Source organism: Carassius carassius, chromosome 48, assembly GCF_963082965.1.
Source record: "Carassius carassius chromosome 48, fCarCar2.1, whole genome shotgun sequence".
Lineage (NCBI taxonomy): Eukaryota > Metazoa > Chordata > Actinopteri > Cypriniformes > Cyprinidae > Carassius > Carassius carassius.
The window spans coordinates 14,835,498-14,857,677 of record NC_081802.1 but is presented as its reverse complement, the minus strand read 5'-3'; the positions used below and the strand labels follow the sequence as shown (position 1 = coordinate 14,857,677).

General features: G+C 38.2%; 2 protein-coding genes across 3 annotated transcripts in view; both read left to right on the top strand.

Moving 5' to 3' along the window:
- The first annotated feature begins 15,627 nt into the window (after positions 1-15,627).
- Positions 15,628-20,345, top strand: LOC132131412 (adhesion G-protein coupled receptor G7-like). Its single transcript, XM_059543427.1, has 7 exons — positions 15,628-15,776; positions 15,863-15,976; positions 16,065-16,168; positions 16,262-16,414; positions 19,697-19,788; positions 19,895-20,038; positions 20,336-20,345. Exons 1-7 carry the CDS (start codon positions 15,680-15,682, stop codon positions 20,343-20,345), a joined length of 714 nt encoding a protein of 237 aa, XP_059399410.1. The 5' UTR covers positions 15,628-15,679.
- LOC132131661 (adhesion G-protein coupled receptor G7-like) overlaps positions 20,335-22,180 on the top strand; it is a 23,394-nt gene continuing 21,548 nt past the window's right edge. For both annotated transcript variants that reach the window (XM_059543725.1, XM_059543726.1), the window contains exons 1-2: positions 20,335-20,440; positions 20,542-20,699. In XM_059543725.1, the coding sequence (XP_059399708.1) occupies positions 20,419-20,440; positions 20,542-20,699 (180 nt within the window). In that variant the 5' untranslated portion in view covers positions 20,335-20,418. The remainder of the gene's footprint in view (positions 20,441-20,541; positions 20,700-22,180) is intronic.

Sequence of the window (22,180 nt, the reverse complement as noted above, 5' to 3'; positions counted from 1 at the left end):
TGGACAATCCACATGGGGCTCCACCAGCACCCACTCTTCTGGGCCCGCTCTTCGGGGCGGTACTCGCGCCCACACAACAGCCTCACTTTTTGCGGGGACAGACAAAGCAAAACGACACATCACTCTTCCTACCTCTTCCTGTTCCCTGCGGACTTGGCTCATTTGCACCCTTCGACAGTCAGCTACCACACACTCCCACTTGGGCCTCTCTGCAGGTGGTATCTTCGATACGGGCCTAGCCCGAAATAGCTCTTCCCAGCAATCAGCGAGGACATTCATGCCCAACAGGGCTCGATGTGCACCCAGACAATGGTCTTGCACGATAATCACACCTTTCTGGGGGACCATCACTCCGTGAACCTCTAGGTCCGTCAATCGGTAGCCAATATATGGGATGTCGAGGCCGTTTGCGCCCTTCAGAGTAAGCCAGGGGGCCTCCGCCCCTGGTGCCCCTTGTTTCCCAAACACTTCTTCGGATAAACTCTCAGCAAACAACGTCACTTGGGAGCCTGTGTCTACCAGGCATTGAATCTCCTTGCCGCACACTCTCACCTTCGCCACGGGGCTACGCCCAATCATCTGGCTCCTAGAGCCATATCCTCTTCCAGGGTCTTCTCGAGGGGTCCCGGCCACACGACCCACAGTGGCCGGCCGACCTAAAAACCCCCTTCTGACGCCCTGCGGGGCCCACACTGGCGGCTATAGTGACCTGGTTTGCCACAGCGGTTGCAGATGGGTCGCCCTTGCTCGTCCCATTCGAAACGGGGCCGGTTAAAGTGGTTCGGGCGCCTGAACGGCTCTCGGCCTCCCTCTGAGTACACTCGGTCTCGGGGCGCCGGCCGTGGTTCCTCCCGCGCCCGTCCTTGGCGCAATTCTCCTACGAGGGCTTTAGACAGTTCAGACATCTGATCGCGGACATCTTTCAAAAGTTCAGCCTTCAGTGCTTGCTTCCAGTCAGGGCCTCCGGGTTGTGCTGGTGCTACTTCACTGACAACCGCACACACTGGGGAACCACTCACCTCAGTCTCATCACCTTCCAGGGCCAGTGCCTCTTTCTTCAGATCTTCGAACGTAAGACCCGGGTCCCTTCGAAACTGGATACGTAGGCTCTGTCTCACCGGACCCTCCTTCAACCCCAGAAGAAACTGGTCCCGCAATAGAGTCTCTCCATCTCCCAACCCGTGGTCCCGACGGGTCTGTAGTCGGGCGAATTGCTCTCGCAACCTCAGGGCGAAAGCTCTAATCGGTTGGCGGGGGCCCTGCTTACAATTGAAGAACTGGGAGCGAAGGACAGCTACGGGGGTGTGGTCACCATACTGTTCAGTGAGGAACTGGAACACGGTTTGGGCGTTGGCTCTAACGGCTTCGGGGGCGGCATGCACCTCTCGCCGCGCTTCTCCATCCAGGGAGTTTAACACAAATTGAAGCCGCTGGGCTGCACTAAGGCCCTGTAGGTCGGCCAAGTACTCTAGTTGAGCCTTCCATTCAGACAATCGTACCTCGGATTCTGTCCCCCCATATTTTTGAATCCAGGGGCTCCCCATAAAAACGGGCATGGCACGGGGTTGGGCTGAAAGCCCCGCGTTGTCGGTCATTGGACGACCTTGGTTACTCAACTCGAGGTGGAAACCCTGCCGACTACGCCAAATCTGTCACACCCAGGGGCTGGCTATGCTTTAACTAAGCCACACCCCTTCTCAACTTCCACCTCGAGGAGGTCCCCAAACCCGACCCAATGGCCAAGCAACACGAGAACAAGTAAGTGATAAAACAATCTTTATTTAAATATTTAAAAATAGCTTAGGGAATAGGGAAAGGGCAATTAAAACTAAACTCTGACTCGGCCCTCCAGATGGGCTATGGCCGGGAAGAGGTCAGGGAGCAAGGGGGCCACGGGGATCCGGGGCGTGGGGCTCGGGCCCCGGCCTGAGTCTTAGGTATCCGTAGCGCCCTCCTTCTTCCTCCTCTTCGCTGAATACAGCTCACGGTAAGTACTGGTTCACTCAGTTCGTTCTCGAGGTGCCCACTCTCTTTCTCTTCCTCCACAGGCAACAGCTCTTCGCTGATTACAGCTCACAGTAAGTGCTGATTCACCCAGTTCGTTCCTTGGGTGCTCACGCTCTTTCCCTTTCTCCACAGGCAACGGCTGGGACACACAGGCACAGTTAGTTCAGCTTGGTTTTGCTCTCACCTCTTCGCTGATTACAGCTCACAGTAAGTACTGGTTCACACAGTTCGTTCCTTGGGTGCTCACTCGCTTTCTCTTTCTCCACAGGCAGCGGCTGGGACACACAGGCACAGTTAGTTCAGCTTGGTTTTGCTCTCACCTCTTCGCTGATTACAGCTCACAGTAAGTACTGGTTCACACAGTTCGTTCCTTGGGTGCTCACTCGCTTTCTCTTTCTCCACAGGCAGCGGCGTAAGTACAGGTTCCCTCAGTCTCTCCTCGTGTTACCCACTCTCTCTCCTTTTCTCTCCACAGATATCAACTTGGGCACAATAGCACCGTTAGTTTGCTTTGAATGGCTCTCACCTCTGGGCTGAACACAGCGTACTGTAAGTACAGGTTTCCTCTGTTTCTCCTTGTGTTACTCACTCTCTTTCCTTTCCTCTCCACAGGTATCAACTTGGACACAAAACACAGTTACTCTGCTTTGGATGGCTTTCACCTCTGGGCTGGACACAGCGTACCGTGCTATCTCCGGAGATCTGAAGCACGCTCACAACATATACTGTACTGAACTAGGCTAGGGCCAGCAATCTCCTTGTCCTCCCACGCCGAAGTGCGTGAAGGCGGGGGTTTATCTGACAGGACACACGGCAATACACAGCAGCCCACAGCAATATACAACACCACGTCAAAATTATAGGTTTTCACAGCACGAAGACTCACCCACCACACTCAGTGTACGGAAAGGACACCCGTCTTCCTTCACTTCGCTTGGTTCGGATCTGGCGATGGAATATGCGGCCTAGCTAGTGATGTCGTCGTTGCGACTACTTCAATAAGTATTCCTTCGGCTCTCCCACCACACTATATTAGGGGTAGGGCCACCCTCCTCCTCCTGGAGAGATCTACACAACGCCAGGTCGATATACAGGGCACTTTCGACTGGCTCTTAGTACTCACATCAATGCCACTTCCAATCCCCTTTTTCACGTCGTCTCAGTTCGCCGTATAATCTGTTCACTTCTCAACCTTTAAGGTTCGCGATGTCTTCACAATCATACAATTCCAGCCTGAGGGAGAGAGAGAGTTAGACAGCTACCAGCAGCGTACCAAGACGGGCACAACCCAGTGCTTCACACACACCAAAAAGAGCTTCCTAGACTGTGAAATAACTTGGCCTTAAGTACTGCCTTGTCCAGCGGATCCTCCAATCACCAACCGCTGTCCCTAACTAGGCACAGGTGCATCGAATTCCCTGATTTTCCTTCTTACGGCGCTACCGGAAGTTCCGGTGTTCTGTTTTTCCGGTCCGGGCGGAAACACTTCCGGGCGGAACCAAACTTCCCGAATTTTGGTTCCGCCCCTAAAGATCGTCACCTTGTGACAGATACATTCAAGATTTCACTGTAAACTGTGATTTAGGGCTGCAAATTTCTAATCGCAATTACAATTATGGATGCTACAATTACATAATCGTTTAAAACACCAATTAATTAATTTCTTCCATTGTTTTCATTTAGTTTTATTATAACATGATACTAGTGTGCGTATTTTGTTTAAAGAAGAAACCAATCCAATGTATAGTTGACATTTGAGGCTTAATACTATAGAAAAGCAATTCAAGTTTTTCAGTTTAAGTATTTTCAGCTTGTTTATTTTAATATAAAAATATGGGAAGTTCCTTTAAATAGAGGTATATTGCTATTCAAAATCATAATTTAATATAAATTGTGATCATCGTAATTAATAATCGCAATTACAATTTCAAGGGAATAATCAACAATTTTTTTTTTCATAACCCAGCCCTACTTTGATTTCACTAAATTAACCATGTTACTGTAATATGTTGCAGTATTTAGGGTATTGTTATCTATTTCAAAGAATACCATGGTATTACCATACTACACTGAGGAAAATAAGCCTTGTTTATTTGCAAATAGTGTAAGATAAAAATAAATAATACAACTAAAATACATTCTATATTCTAGTTATAGTATTTATTTTATTTTTACTTAATTACTTAATGAATTATATTATATTTGAGGGATATCCAGTATATTGGGACCATATGAGATAATTTAACATTCATTTTTTAAAAATGCTATTTTACAACATTGTTAAATTTAATCTTTAACAAATCAGTGAATGTTAATGTTTCATACTGTACAATATAATTTACCTCCAGCATTTAAAAATTTTGAACTTATTTTAGTGTTTATTTTTCAATTTATTTGGACAAAACTGTATATTTTTTTATTATTATTATTGTGTGTCCGTTATTCACCATAAAAAGCAAATCATTATCAGCATAGTGCCCAGAATTTATTTTCAGTGCATCAATAATATATTTTTTTTATTGGAAAACAAAACAAAAACACTGATTTGTTTGCAACATTTAATGCAGATTATGTATTTCTATTGTGTAATTTCTACCAAACTAATATTAATTTTATAGAACTGGTTTGTGGAACAGTCAAAATTAAAGTGTACTTATTATTTTAGGATAATACTGAATTTATTTATTTTTTTCATCAACTCTACAGGAAACAGAGAGGAGCCAACTCCACTATGCTCTTGGTGAACATCTGTTTGTGCATGACCACCTACTACCTGCTCTTCATTTTTGGGATCAACAACCCGGTCCAGAGCTCAAAGGCATCTGTTTCAGAGGAGAATGTTATTCCTTCTTCAGATTTGCAGGAGAATGTCGATCAGGGTCCTTGTACAGCAATCACAGCTCTGTTGCAGTACTTCCTGCTGGCCACGTTTGCCTGGAACATCCTGTATGCAGCTCATGTGTTTTTCCTCATTAGAAATGCCCTCAGCGGTCCGCCCCGAGCTTTCCGCACCATCGCCATGACCGTCGGCTGGGGTACATTTAAACACATTGATATTAAAAGTCATGACAGTTTAATTCTATTTGCATAACTTGTAAATAAAGAATATATGGTATTAAATTGTTTATATTTAATAGTGAAATTCTGACTGATACTGATTTCATGTTATAGTATGTTAATATTAAAATTACATATTATTTTGTTAATATAATACTAGAACAGTAAATAAACAGTCATTGTAAATGCTATATGTGAATTTAGGCTTCACAACATTATTAAGTACAATATGGAAATAGATATTCCTTTTGAGATTATCTGAAGATGGCATTTAACTGTTATTAATGTATTGTTATCATTAAAGATTAACTTTAAGTGAGTAAAAGTAGCCTAATCTTAAGATATAAAATGAGAAAGGAGCATGAGGATAATCATATAATTCTCAATCATTCTGAAATATCACATTCATATATTATATGTCTAGGTCTGCCTGCTGTTATTGTCGGCGTCTCACTGTCCACCACCTACAGCTTTAGGAACCCTTTAGGTTATCGACAAGAGCAGTTGTGAGTAAAAAATCACTTCTATTGCTTTATCCACTTTATGTTTCACCGTGGAAGTAAGTTATTTCTTGTGAATCTGCAAGACTTCTACTTTTTTAGCCAGTAGAGTTAAATAACTAGAAGAATAACATTCAGTAAATGAGAAAAACTCTTCCCAGATAGCACACGTACGTCTACAAGATGTCTGTTAAAGACCTTTGAAGCATCAGCTGTATACAAACATCTAATAGACGTCTTTAAGATGCCAGTTTTACATTTATTCTAAACCATAAAAAATGTGGTTTAATGTAGAAAATTACTTAAACATTCCCCATTTTTCCTTAGTCTTTATTTCTCTTCGTATTACTGTAGTTGTTGGTTGGCGTCTCTGGACAAGGCGGGAAGGTTTGATCCGAAGCGGCCGATGTTGTGGGGTTTCTTGCTCCCTCTAGCAGTCATGTTGTGTTTTAACACATCTCTGCTGGTCTACTTCTCTCAAACCATCTGCTGTGCGAATCCCAACCTCAAGAGGTACGTTACTGAACCGTGACAGAATGGTCCATGTTTAAAACAAAGTTCAAGTTTAATGTAAACTTAATTGATGCTGTTAATAACATTCCTTTACTACAATATCATTTTGGTTTGAATATAGTTTGAATTCTTTCATGTGAGCAGTATCTAAGGTGTAATTCTCAGAGTGGCAACATTTGCTGTTCTGTAATAGTTCATATTTTCTATATTATGTTCATTTTGGTTCTTTAGCTCACGAGGGACTCCTATGAAGAAGAAGATTTTGAGTAGTTTCTCTCTGGCTGTGGTGCTCGGTTTGTCCTGGATCGTTGGTTACTTTGTGCTCATCACTCATGACAAAACACTTTACATCATTCTCAGTGTGGTCTTCTGTCTCTGCAACACGACACAGGTGTGTTAATACACTATACTTATCATTTTTGATAAACTTACACTAAGTACTGTATTTTATGTTCAAAACATATTTTTGTTAGATATATTCAAGCTGATATTTTAAGATAGTATGTGTATCTACGTCTTGCATTGACTGGTGACTGACCACTACATTTTCTGTTCTTCAAAGGGTGTTCAGATTTTCCTTTTATTCACACTGCAGTCTTATCTAAAGACAAGGACTCGACATAAACTGGATTCTAAGAATGAATCAAAGGAGGAAGCTTAAAAATAATAACAGAAAAAGAGGACAGCAGACAATATCATATACAGCGATTTTATTATTATATTTCTTTTAATTTAAACTACTGTATATTTTAGTAGTAGAAAACCATTTGTCTGTTGACGTTTATTTTAATTTAATTTAATATCAAATGCATAGTCTCACGTACTCATATTGTAAAAATAAAGTTGATAGAAAAAAAAAAAACCTTATCTGGAAATGTATGTGGTTTGCTTTATTTAATCTTTATGGACCCAAAGGTTCAGCCACTGTGACACAACACATACTGTACTCTGTAACTACAGTTTAAAGTAATATTTGTTATATATTAACACATAGTCATGGGTAGGCTTTACAAAAGGCAGGATGAAGATCTAATCTGATCTAAGGTCTGACAGTATTTTTCTTTTCTTTTTTTTATAAATGTAAACTCTCACAAGAAAATAATATGAGTAACAGCATAAACCAACCCCTAACATAGTTAAGATCCTTAACAAACCATCATTTACTCTAATACAGGTTTGGAACAGCTTGAGGGTGAGTAAATGATTCAAGGGCAGTAAAGTGCTTTCTTTATGATGTTTGATTAACATGTACACAAATGGCGACAGCAGCTTTATTAGCAGCTTATGTCACTTTAAGACCTCAGGGTCTGAACTCAAGTCAAGTGCCCTGTGCAAAACCATCTCAAGTTCACCATGGTCTCAAAACCAGCATTTACAAAATGAATTATCTCCCGGTGACATGCCCCCATGGAGAAAAAAACATTGAAAAATAACTCCTGAAATGATGACTTATGGTGAATATTGTGGAAACTAATTGATAGATTTAGATAAATATATTTAATACATTATATCATATTATAATAAAACTTATCAGGCCTATATATTTATAGAATAGTAAAGTAGGCCCAATCAATATACAAAACTGAACCACATAGATGTGAAATATAAAGGCCATCATGATCATTTTGCCAACAACGAACCATGGATTTGTTTAGTTTATAATACGTTTTAATTTTCACTTAAATACAACATAACATTCAAAACTCATTGGCTTAGACTGCATTTGAAGAAAAATAAACACATCAGTTTTCTGTAGCCTTGTGCAAACTTATTCAATAACAATAATACATGAAAAACAATTATTAATTAAATAATAATTATTTCCCTCCTCCGGATAACTTATTAAGAAACTCATCAGAAATGATTGACACATTATGAGGGAGCGGGATACGGGTTTACAGTTGGAGAATTTGCATTTGTGAATGTGAAATGTGTTTAGGAAATATTTTTAATTAATAGCAAGACTGATATTTTCGTTTGTGGGGTCAGAGTCATAATAACCTAATATAATGTTTTTCATATGTACTGAGAAGCCTTGCAAAATCGTACACTTGACAAACACACCAATATCATCCCAAAGTTTCTGAGTGTAGTGACATGACCAAAATGATTGTACAGTTTCTTCAGAACTCAAACAATGAGCATTTAAGATCAATGTCAGATTTAAATCTTTGTATAAACTACTTTACATGGTAGAACCTGTGTATGAGCTTAAAATAAGTGTCTTTCACTTTGTCTGTGAAAAATAATTTTTGCAGTAGAGACCAGATTTATTCACTGCGAGAGCTTTCCAATGTGCACCACTGAGTGATGTCTGTACTTCCCGGTCAGAGAGCTCCTGTCCATCAAAAGCTCACTATCCAATCAGATTAGATCACTGTTAAGCCCGCCCCCACGAGAGGTTTGTGTCAAAACACCAAACGAAAACAGCGAAACGTAAGCAAAATCTGAGGCAATGAATTCAGAGTCCGCGATTAGCGAAAATTAATCTTTGAAAAACATTAACAAAGAATGAAGCATATTTGAAGAGCCTGTTAAATTTATGCGACTGAGTTCTTTTTTTTTTTCATTTTCATTGTGTTTTTCTTCTTTTGTAATAGCATATTTTGGATAGTTTCTGAAAAAAGTTACGTTCAGTTTTATAAAGTTACGTTCATTATTATTGAAACAAATGTAATTCCATACATATCAGCCTCTGGAGTCGTCTGACAGACAAGGAACCTTGACATCGCTCCCTCTCGCTCCTCTTGTGATTATCGCATGATGCGTGCTGCTTAATATCACACTCTCCGCCGTGACAAACAAAAACAACGCGACGGCATATGGTACGATTGGCCTTGTATTCATTGACCCTCATGCATTCCAGCCACGGGTAGTCATTTTCCCATTCAATACTATATTTTTGTGCTGTTTTCTTTTTCGCCAGCTGCTCGGGGCTAGTCATTTTTACATTTCCCGCTGTTGTCACTTGTCGTCATCATTGCTAAGATACGTGACTCAAAATGACTGAAACTATCAATTAAAAGGGCATTCTCTGATGATGTTCCAAGATGTTAAAAAGCTACGCTGATCATAGAAAATGGGGAGAAATTAGTAGGCCTATCTACCGCACCGTCTGGTTTTCTTTCTCATCATAGCCTACAAATGTCTTCGTTCATAATCTGACAGAAGCTATGTGTGTGTCTATCACTGATTTGCATTTTTGATTCTCAAAAATACGGAACAAAGTGCGTTCCATATCAATTCAATACGGAACAATACTTTAATGTGTCAAATACGGGACGATTCCGTATTATACGGAACGGTTGGGAACCCAGTAGGCTGCTCTGAGCTCTCTCTTGTATGTCGGTGCGTATTATCTCTTGTATTATCCCGTGATGAATTTTTCACTGCGTGAGTGAGAACATGATGTGCGTGACTCGTGAGAGCGGCCTGGCTTGTCACACAGTTAACTAAACAAGTTGGGTCTTTGCGAACGGTCACTGTAATATTAATGACAATGATTCCATGATAATGCATGGAATATACGGCAAATCGCCACTAAATAACAGGGCTAATTTGTGGGGGGCGTGTTAAGGCTTTGGCAATCAGATGGCTAGTGGTCAATCTGCTCCACAGCCAATCATGGGCCCCCTCCTTGCTCGGGGCCCCGGGGCTTAAGCCCCGCCTAGCCCTTTTGTTAATGCGGCCGTGAATGGCTACCAGCAACTGTTTGGTTATCAACATTCACCAAAATATTTTATTTTGTGTTCAACAGAAGAAAGAAACAGACAAGAGCAGGAATAACGAATCCTATACTCTAAAACAAAGAGCCATTTCAGCATTAAAAAGCTTTTTCAGGATGATATGGTAAATAAAAACTGTTATTGCAATAAAGAACCAGAGTGCAGGAAACCAGGAACAAGGAACTAAGAACAAGATGAAAACAATCTCAACATAAAAGATCATAAACACAGATGACTCCTGTAAATTTTGAATTGCAGCTGTAAACTAAACATCATAAAAAAAAATAATAATAATAAAAAAAAGATATGCAGTGAATGGACAAAATAATCTGAACAAATGGGAAATAAGAAAGTTAATTATTAAAGTGTTCACCACTTTTCACCGCATTTGCCTTTAGTACAGATTTTGACCTTCTTAGAATAGACCAATACAACTTCTGAATAGTTTCCAGTTTTATGTTTTCTATAAAATAATCTATCAGTTGCATTAGTAAAATTCTCTGTAAAACTGTCCACAGTGGTTTGATAATATTAAAGCTAGGGGATTTGAAGTTCATCTAGGTGCTACAACTGTCCAACACCTTTCCCACATTTTAGCACTGATTAAAGTTTTAGCAGTTCAAAATCATATGGATGTTGGCTTTGTTAGGTTCTCTGTGGTCAGTTTTTTTGTGGAAATATTATCTTTAAGGTAGATATTGAGGGTTTTTTGTCACTTAACTGCCGTAGTTCTTTGTTAGCTGGACCTACTTCTTAGTGTTCATTGTTCCTTATCATTCACTTTCAGTTTTCAGACACTTTTCTTTTCTGCAGATGAAATTGTGTCATGCTCTGTCATAATCATAAAGACTGTTGTTCTCAAACCACCAAACAATTAGACTAAGGACTATATATATATATATATATATATATATAATCCTACAAAATTGTATTAATCCCATAATAATGGGTTCCACATTATTCTGTCTAGCCTCTGTATTTGCGTTGTGAACAGGCCCGGATTGGCTAATCGGGAGCACCGTGAAAATTCCCGGTGGGCCGCTATGTTTTTTTGGCTGTGAGGGCCGTTGTTGTCATGGCATTGGGTTGAAATACATATATAAATATATATTATTATTATTATTATTTTACCGCAGGCCCACTCTTTTTATTTATTATTTTACCACCGTCCCACTATTTTTTTATTTAATATTTTCTCGCAGAGTGCAGCCTGCAAGATAATGATGACGTGATTATCTGTTGACTCCCTGGCCCCGCCCCCAACACGGCACCTTGCAAGTTGTTAAAAAAAAAAAAGTGAGATAAAAATGGATAACGGAAAGCGCAAATACGGTGCTGAAAAGTCCAGAATAAATAAGAAGAAAGCTTTGGAAACGGATGCGGCCAAATGTTCTAAGCTGAGCACATTCTTCCTTAAAAAAAACAAATGGAGACGACGAGGCCGGTAAGTAAGCTAATGTTAAGGAAACGTTAGTTAGGAGCAGTTCAAGATGCTAGCGACATTGCAAAACAACGTTGTTTGCAAACCACCGCTCATGTATCAAACTTTTTCTTGTAGCTCTTCAGCAGCAGCCGCCTCTAGTCCAGTTTTCTGCTAACAGTGAAGAGCAAGGCCCAGTAACGTTACCAAGCACCAGTCATGAGCCCAACACACCAGAATGGGCAGGTAGGATTGTCATTCAGAAGAACTAATAGTAATGAAGAGGCCTGCTCAATGAAAAATGCCCTGAGATAATTAATGATACCTGATGATTCAGCAATATATTAATGAAACTGAGATGATACTTTCCTTAGAAAGTGCAATACATTTTATTTTAATCTTTATTTTTTATTTTGTTTTATATATTTGTTTTTATTAGATTTTTTTTTCTTTATTTTAATGTTTGGATATTTATGAATACTAAATCTTAAAGAAAAGAGATTCTTACACCATCCTGTTATTTACTGTTCTAATAAATCTTCACTGTGAAGCAAAACTTAGGCTATTGTTTTTGCACTGAATTGGAAATGATGATGTTTTAAAAAATACAATGAATTAAAAGGCTGTAGGGAATTATATTCTGAGGTTTTAATTACATTATTTTAATATAGTCAGTTGTGAACTAAAGTGGGCCGGTCTAAGGCATGAAACTCCAGGGCTGAAAATGAGTCCCAATCCGGCCCTGGTTGTGAATAACACAGAGTAATGTGTAATAAACTATTATCATGCAGTGCTGTTGTCTTTTTAGTTTCTCATTAACATTAGATTGATTGTAAATGGATGGCTGTTTTCTGATGGACTGATGGACTTCCCACTCCAGCAGTGATCCTGCCCTGCCTCTGCTTTATAAACCAGACAGGAACAAGAGGAGTTAGTTATTAGTTAGTTTTTTAAATGTCATATCTAATACGTGTGAAATGGATTACTCTCTGCTGCTCTTAATCTGTACCTCAGGTAAGGTGTAACATTTTGGTGTAGTATTATTTTTCACTCAGAAAATGCGAGTAACTTTCTAAAATAGTTACAAATAACTGAAATAAACTTTTTTTATTTTTTATTTTTTTTATTTTTCTTAAAAATGCTCTCCAAGAATAAAGCAACATATCAATAAAGTTTCAGTATATTAATGATAATTAATAATCAGTATAGTTTAAACAATTATCTGTCTTTATTATCATGTAAAAATAGTCAGGTTATTGATTATCTTTAGTAATGTAGATTTGGCACAATGTGACTAGGTGCAACGCTAATGTTTTTTTTTTTTAGTTTCAGCCCGATGCAGTTGTCAAAATTTTTTATGTCCTGCGCCACGTTGTTTAAATAGCAAATGCATTTGCACCCATTTGTGCACCCATGGGCATCCTGATCTGAAAACGAATAGTGTTTAGGTTGCTGGCACGTTGCTATTTTGAGTCACCTAAAAGATCCTCCTTGGACTGTTCTAGTCGCTGATTAACTTAATTTTTTAGCTTGAATAAAGATTAATATGTATAGTTTATGCATCTATAATATTGTTTATGTGAAGATTGTTTTGAAACTCCTTAAATTAATGTCCCCTTGCAAATTCCACCATGTAGTGAATCTGCCACGGTGAGAGTGCAACTGGATTTGAGAAGAAAAAAAAAATAAAAAACCTTGGACATTATTCGAAAATGTAAATTGTCCTGAAACAAAAGTCACTTTTGTTTTTGTTCGCAGTCAAAAATGACCATATTGGAAATTAATGAGAAGCAAATTTCATCTAATGTTTGGTTCTGAACCTAAACAAAATCTTTCTGAATTTTTTTTTTTCTTTTTTTTTTTTGAGATATCAACCTCAAATTTGGAACACAGCTCAGGTTGGAAACACAACTAAAGTTTAATTTGGAAATTTCATTTTTAGGTCTATGCTCTAAAAGTTATTAAAAAATAATACAAAAAAAGTTAATAAATATGTCATTACTATTCCATAAACATAATTTAGTGCCATAAAATCCTCTTAAGATACAACAATAAAAAAGCTAACAAAATATAGAGTAAATATTATATTGAAATGCAAAAGTCTTGTCACTTTGATTACCATTCGAACAGCACCAATGTTAAACTATAAAAGTGTACTCAGCTGAGAGATAAGCTGATGTGTGTGTGGGAGAAAATATCATATATTGTCTTAAAAAGTAAATAAATAACAGTGCATGAAAACAGTTCCTGTTTCTGTTGTTTATTGGAGCTGCATCAGATAAGGCAAATTATTTACGTGCCTTAGAATTGCTTTATTAAACTCAATCACTGATGAAAAATGCCAAAACTTCATTCAAATTTGAAAAATAATCAGTTTTCTGGTTCCTTTTAATGAATATTATGCCCAGGAAGCTCTTTTAGTATGATCTGCATCAGTATTTAACCTGTTAACCTGCACCAGAACGCCCTCGTCCTCAAAGCTCATTCTTTCATATAATCAACAATAACTATCAACGTATGAAACAAACTCACTGAGACTACTGAGATTTTATTTTCCATCACTATTTTTTTATATCCATTATGTGTTTACAGTCAAAACTTTTATAACAGTGAACCTGTGCCATATATTCTCTGATCTGTTTTGCAAGCACTTGAGACAGTGACTTGAGCTCCTCTGACAAAGCCTTCACTCCCATTGGTTGTTGCTCTAAAAAGTTGCTCAGAATTTAGTAAAAATAATCATATGTCACCTACATCCTGTTGCCAATCACTGTCGCTCATAGTACCAGAAATTGTTCAGTCTTCCACTAAAATGAATCAATGGATCATGTTGCTGCATGTTGTTGGCAATGTAAACGGGGCTTTATTCAGATTGGGTTTTCCTGTCTAAGAAGTCAGTTCTTGGATGAAATATAAGTTGGCAAGCTGGACCAGATTTAGCAAGACTAAAGGTTGATGTTTGGACTGTTATTTATGTTTTGTCTCTGTAAACAGCTGTTTTTGAGAAGACTTGGTGTCAATCTACTTCAGAGAGCACCACCTCTAACACATACCAATCTACTTCAGAGAGCACCACCTTTAATGCATTACAATCTACTTCAGAGAGCACCACCTTTAACACATTCCAATCTACTTCAGAGAGCACCACCTCTAAAACATTCCAATCTACTTCAGAGAGCACCACCTTTAACGCATTACAATCTACTTCAGAGAGCACCACCTTTAACGCATTACAATCTACTTCAGAGAGCACCACCTTTAACGCATTACAATCTACTTCAGAGAGCACCACCTTTAACACATTACAATCTACTTCAGAGAGCACCACCTCTAACACATTCCAATCTACTTCAGAGAGCACCACCTTTAACGCATTCCAATCTACTTCAGAGAGCACCACCTTTAACGCATTACAATCTACTTCAGAGAGCACCACCTTTAACGCATTACAATCTACTTCAGAGAGCACCACCTTTAACGCATTACAATCTACTTCAGAGAGCACCACCTTTAACGCATTACAATCTACTTCAGAGAGCACCACCTTTAACGCATTACAATCTACTTCAGAGAGCACCACCTTTAACGCATTACAATCTACTTCAGAGAGCACCACCTTTAACGCATTACAATCTACTTCAGAGAGCACCACCTTTAACGCATTACAATCTACTTCAGAGAGCACCACCTTTAACGCATTACAATCTACTTCAGAGAGCACCACCTTTAACACATTACAATCTACTTCAGAGAGCACCACCTTTAACGCATTACAATCTACTTCAGAGAGCACCACCTTTAACGCATTACAATCTACTTCAGAGAGCACCACCTTTAACGCATTACAATCTACTTCAGAGAGCACCACCTCTAACACATTCCAATATACTCCAGAGAGCACCACCTTTAACATATTACTATCTACTTCAGAGAGCACCACCTCTAACACATTCCAATATACTCCAGAGAGCACCACCTCTAACACATTCCAATATACTCCAGAGAGCACCACCTCTAACACATTCCAATATACTCCAGAGAGCACCACCTTTAACACATCACAATATACTTCAGAGATTACCACCTTTAATACATTACAATATACTCCAGAGAGCACCACCTCTAACACATTCCAATATACTCCAGAGAGCACCACCTTTAATACATTACAATATACTCCAGAGAGCACCACCTCTAACACATTCCAATATACTCCAGAGAGCACCACCTTTAACACATTACAATCTACTTCAGAGAGCACCACCTTTAACACATCACAATATACTTCAGAGAGCACCACCTTTAACACATCACAATATACTTCAGAGAGCACCACCTTTAACACATCCAACAACAGCATCAGTACAACAATCAGCCCCCTGTCTACTTCAGTGAGCACCACCTTTAACACATCCAACAACAGCATCATTACAACAATCAGCCCCCTGTCCACGACAATGACCGTGCCGAGTCTGGTGTGTGAAAACGGGGGTGAATTACGAGACAGGATCTGCCTCTGCCCAGATGATTGGACTGGAACTACCTGCAACATTCGTAAATCCCATTGAAAATATTACATGATATGCAGACTGTATGATATTGTAGAAGGCCTCAAGCTTACTAACAGTTTTTTTTTACAGCAAATTTCTGCCCTGAACAAAATCCCACACCAACTAGCAAATTCACCTTTCCAAAAACTGTCCTAGGCCAGTTTGCTTCCTCCATAGAGAGATGTCCACCAAAAACAACAAATGGTAGTTCTCTCTCTACTAGCTTCCGTTTTATAACAAAATGCAATACCAATATTTTTTGTCTTTTCTTTTTTTTCTTCTTTTTTTTCAGCTGGCATGCCCCAGGCATCATCCCTCTGTAATATAACTACTAACTCATTTGATCCTCCAAACATTCTCAATTGTACTTTGACCCTGGATGCCATTAATGCATGGGTATGTAATCTATGCCTAATGCTTGTAATATATAGGCAGTCTGATTTTATTGAAATGTCATTATTTATTTATTTATTTATTTATTAAATCAAGATTTCTGAAGCTACTCCCGAACAAAAAAAGAACTTAGCCTCCAACACCCAGATCCTCACATCCATACCAGAACGGCTAACACCCCTCAACATCACAAATGCAGCTCAAATTACCAACACCCTGCTTTCTGATCAACAAACTACACAAACTACGGTACTTAATAAGCCTTAAGCAGATATTCATTTCCAAAGTTACTTCAAGATTTTAAAGATACAACATGTAAAAACATTATTATTTTACTCATTTTTACTTTTTTATTTTTATTTTTTGTAATCTATAGAAAAGTAACTGTAATCTGGTTACAAGCATTTTAAAATATAATAATATAGCTGCAAGCAGCGATTTTTGGGTTTCAAGCATTTTAAGGTCTTTATAGGGGACATAACGTTGCAGGTTATTTATTTAAGCATGGTTCCCCAAAGGGAACGAGACGCTGCATCTGAAAATGCTATGTGAACACCCTTCAGTGTGACCAGCTCTGAATGTGTAATCAGTCTCATGAATGGGTGGGTGACATAGTGACCAGGAAGCTATAAAAGCATGTGTGGTGGAATGAGCGTCAACTTCTAGGAATGAAATCTGGCAGGGATGCCGAAAGTATGGCCTCGAGATGCAGCGTCTCATTTTCTTCGGGGAGCCATGGTTACATACATAATCTGGGACGTTCCCCTTCAGGAACTCGAGCTGCATCCAAAAATGCAATGGGAATGAGAATGCCTGCAAGTCCCTTCCTAGTGTGTATACAAGGAGCACAGCTAAGGCAAGAGAATAGAAGAGATGGGAGTGGCTCGCAGATCAAAATCATAAAAATGTGAGGGGAATGGACCCTGGATAAGTGGATGGATAAGTTATTTATAACTTATCATAGTCAGATAAATACTGAATTTAATTCCTCAGAATTAAATGCAGGTAAACAACCAGATGAGTATACATAGTCTGGCTTGGTAAGATTCATATCATGAATCAAAAATGATATATCCAACTTTTCATAGTCCGATAAATACTTAATTTAATTCCTTAGAATTAAATTCAGGTAAATAACCAGATGAGTATACACGGTCTGGTGTGGTAAGATTCATATCAAGAATCAAAAATGATATATCTAACTTCTCATAGTCAGAAAAGTGCCTCATTTGATTCCTCATTATTAAATAGAGCCAAACAACCAAACGAGTAATGTTTGTGCAACTGTGAGCTCATCAATGCCCAAGAGTGGAGATGATGGAGTTGAAGGACGAACTGAAGTCCACAAACAGGATCCTCACCAAAGTTGCTGCCCAGATGCTGCAGGATGAAGTGCAGTTCACCTCATCATCCACAGACCTGTTTGCTTGATTGCTCTGTGTGTACGGTATACTGTCCATGTCCAGAAAGATAAGAAAAACATCAAAGTAGTCCATGTGACATCAGAGGGTCAGTTAGAATTTTTTGAAGCATCGAAAATAGCAAAAACTATGACTTTATTCAGCATTGTCTTCTCTTCCGTGTCTGTTGTGAGTTCAAAACAAAGCAGTTTGTGATATCTGGTTCGCGAACGAATCATTCGATGTAACCTGATCTTTTTGAACCAGTTCACCAAATAAAAGTGAATCGTTTTAAACGGTTCGCGTCTCCAATACGAATTAATCCACAAATGACTTAAGCTGTTAACATTTTTAATGTGGCTGACACTCCCTCTGAGTTAAAACAAAACCCGGAGTAATTCATGTACTCAAACAGTACACTGACTGAACTGCTGTGAAGAGAGAACTGAAGATGAACACTGAGCCGAGCCAGATAATGACCAAAACATTGACGATTCAGTTCGATTTGGTGAACTGGTTCAAAAAGATCCGGTTACATCGAATGATTCGTTCGTGAACCGGATATCACAAACTACTTTGTTTTGAACTGTCTTACAACAGACACGGAAGAGAAGACAATGCTGAATAAAGTCGTAGTTTTTGCTATTTTTGGACCAAAATGTATTTTCAATGCTTCAAAATATTCTAACTGACCCTCTGATGACACACGGACTACTTTGATGATGTTTTTATTACCTTTCTGGACATGGACAGTATACCGTTCACACAGTTTCAATGGAGGGACTGAGAGCTCTCGGAATAAATCTAAAATATCTTAAACTGTGTTCCGAAGATAAAAGGAGGTCTCACGTGTTTGAAACGACATGAGGGTGAGTTATTAATGACATAATTTGGATTATTGGGTGAACTATTCCTTTAATGTTTGTATAGAGAGATGGCTTGAACATTTCTGGGGTGTAAGACCAGGACTTTGAAATCAACAGCCTTCCTAGAGGGAAAATTGTTTAAAACGAGGAGATCTATCATATGACATGAATATCAAGTGTATGTGTGAAACACTTCAGGTCATTTGCCACAAAAATACAGTCTTTGCAGCTTTTTGATAGTTATAGAGCCACCCATGGGTTGATCTCCATAAAAGTTTGCATGCTTCTTTGAAATAGCACATAACACACTCAGGTGATTTGGTGAAGGTCTAGGCCAAATTGGGCCCGAAAAAGTAACTTTTCAGCCCTATCATGTGATTTGCCATATCAAATTGCATGCATTCAGCTGATTTCGGAAGGTTATGAGTTTTTGTTTAGGAACAATAGGCTTTTTGGCACACTCGGCCACATCCGTTTTCAAAGGACCCAGTTATAGCTGTCCAAATAATGTCCAAAAAAATCTAGGACTAGTTAGCAAAAGTATTTCTTAATCTTTAATTATTAACAAAAAATGTGATTGACAACAGTGGTTCTTCATAAGGAGAATAATGAGAATAAGAATCTGTTCAGAATAAGGAGATCTAACATATGATATGAAAGTCAGGCAAAGTACAATCCTTTACACATTTGAAAAATATAATATTACCTAGGTTCCGATATCTTTCAAAATTCTCACAGACTTTTAAGGATACAAGGCAAACAGTTTCATTCTGATCAGCCTCTGTTTACCAAATTTTAAAAAGGTACTTGAACTTTGTTGGCCTATGGCGGCTATGCTTTTTTAGATTCACTTTTGCCACTTTGGACACAAACACTGTATGTGAGTTTTCAAGTCAATCAAACTAGCGGATGTGTAGTGTTAGCCATTTTTAGGTTTTCGTCCTGTTATAGCGCAACACAGTGGCCAGACTCCATGATTTTTTTCTCATGTTACCTCAGATTGAGGTCTCAGTAGGTTTTTCAAAAAATCTGTTTTAAGGATATAAAACAAGCGAGTCATGTGACAAGCATTTTAGGAGTCATGAGCAATTTGGTACTTTTGATCAGTAAAAACTTTTTTTTTTATTTTTTTAAGTTTCACGTGATATAGACATATATACTAATTTGACTAATTCATGTATAGCAAAGAACACTATATGTAAATTCATGTAATACTGAATACCATCCACAATTGCGTTAAGAAACATTTTCTTCTTTATCTGCAGGATATTGCCGTATCAGCAGTCGCTACAATCAGTCAACTCCTGAGTGCAAGTCCTGAGATGTACTCTTCTGTTGACCATACTGCAATTTCTGAGTAACAAAACATTTCACACTCGTGGATTTGCCACTGACAGTACCATAATGGTATGAAAATTCATAATCACTCAATTTTTGTCTGATGTCAGATTGTGTGTGTTCAGACTAACACAGACTCTACAGAAACTCTCTCTGCGTGAGATACAAAATCCATTGTTGGTGCAACCGAAAATGGCAGTGCAGTCACTGAAGGGACACAAACCAATCCGACATGTGCAGTTAACCTTTTTTAAAGGCAAGTGTCTGAAGTTTAAAAAAAAAATGTGTGTGTATATATATATATTAAGCAGCAAAACCATTTTTATCATTGATTATAATGAGTAATGTTTTCTGAAGGATCATGTTACACTCTAGACTGTCATCACAAGAATAATTTACAATTTAAAATATAATAAAATAGAACACAAAAATGTTTCACAACATTACTATTTTACTGTATGTATAATCAAATAATGCAGACCTGGTGAGCATAGAGATTAATTTATATATATAATTTTAGCATGTTAGCATGATTCTAAAATACATACTTATCTTAATATTTCCAGGGCAGAGTGATAACTTTTTACCTGACAGAATTAAGCTGCAAATAACAGAGGCAGAGTTTTCCAAACATACAGTTGACCTTCAAATGAATGTCACATTCAGTGAAGGTAAAACTTGATTCAGACTCTATTCTACAACTTAACTTTTCCTTTACTTGTATTTTGTAATTATTTTTATTTTAATTGTATATATCTCACTTTTTCTGTAGATTTTGATAAAGATATTGGATTTGTCCTCTATGATAATGATCAGTTCTTCCAGTCAAAAAGCTTTCAACCTTCTTTGGATACCAAGAGAAGAGTGATATCTGCTAATCTTCAAGAAAATTCTGGAATTGATCAGGTTCAGTTTGCAGTCACACCATCGGTGAGCAGCTAGTCCAAAATCACACTTCTTGCTTTTCAGCATAGTTATAATTACAGTGAAAAGTATGCAATACCTTCCGATTTTCACCAAAAATCTCAGGCCTTTTCTGCACTTTTTAAAAGAAAGGTTACATTTCATTAACCATTTTTTGGTTCCCAAAATAACTTTTCAGTGAACAGTTCTTAAAGAACCACCTTTTCCCACTATAAATACACTTTTGTGGAATGAAAAGTTTCCACTGATGTAAAAAATTCTTCAAGCCAATAAAGAACCTCTAATTTACAAGGGGTCATGAAATGGGAAATCCAAATATTATTTATATTAGCACATTAGTTTTGAGTTTCACAACTCAAAACTAGCTCCCCAGTTTAGAATATTTGTATTTCTTTTTGACCCTTCTGAAATTATCAAATTTTACACCTCTTAACATTTATCATCACCATGCGTAATTAAAGGTCCATGTTCTGAACAGCTCATGTTTTTTTTTTTGTGACTTATTTTTTTTATTTTTTTTTTATTAACAATTATTTTTGTGTACAACATTCCCAAGAACCGCCCAAGATAACAAATATACATATATTTTAAAAGATAAAGGTATGTTCATGTAAGAAAAAAAAAAAAAAAAAACACTCTGGAAAACAATGAATCAAAATCCTTAATATAGCTGTTTTAGTTGTCTGATAGATTAGCAATGAAGTCCATCCAAAACTGTATCGTTTTCCCAGGGGCACCAAGAATCCTTGCAGTAGTACATTCCAGACGAGTAATGTCCAACAGATAAGATCTCCATATGCACCTAACCGGTATGGATGGTTCCATCCATAACTTTAGGATTGTTTTTTTAGCCGCAGTAAGGGCAGCGGTCAAAATCCTCCTTTGACTGAGAGACAATGACAACCAGTGACCAAAACGATGTAACCCGAGGACAAAACCAAAACATATGTATATACGTGCCATGATTAGAACTCTCACATAGGTGGCAAAATGGATTTTGCCTTCTTTTCATTTTAAACAATAGGCATGGAGTCGTATGTGCCTTATGAATGAGTTTGAAATGAATCATTTTGTGAGCTGGATTTTTAGAGCAGGCAAAACAATTTTGAGTTCCTTTTGTCATGTTGAGTTCCTTTTCCCAGAAGTTCTCAATCGGCATTTTTGAATATTGTTGTACCACCATCTGTTCAATAATCCTACTAACACTTCCTTTAGAGCCCATACTGGAGTCTATCCATTTTAACATAGGATGAGGAGTCAATTTAGCCGACCAAGGCACCCCAAAGGTTTTCAATGCAGATCTTAAACCTAAGTATAATGAGAATGAGGATCTTGGAACAGAAAACTCATCTTGTAGGACCTGAAAGGACTTAAGCCCATCAGCATTGTATAAATCCTTAAGGGTGAATATGCCGGAATCCGTCCAGGGCTTAAAGATAAATGTCTTTTTTGCCATACAAAGATTAGTATTATGCCAAATAGGGGTG

Excerpts from the sequence above, each read along its gene's own strand:
- LOC132131412 (XM_059543427.1), top strand. The coding sequence starts at position 15,680 with ATGACCGTGCCGAGTCTGGTGTGTGAAAACGGGGGTGAATTACGAGAC. Across the intron at positions 15,777-15,862 it reads TGGAACTACCTGCAACATTC|CAAATTTCTGCCCTGAACAA; the intron begins GTAAATCCCATT and ends TTTTTTTTACAG. Across the intron at positions 16,415-19,696 it reads AACAAACTACACAAACTACG|GATATTGCCGTATCAGCAGT; the intron begins GTACTTAATAAG and ends CTTTATCTGCAG.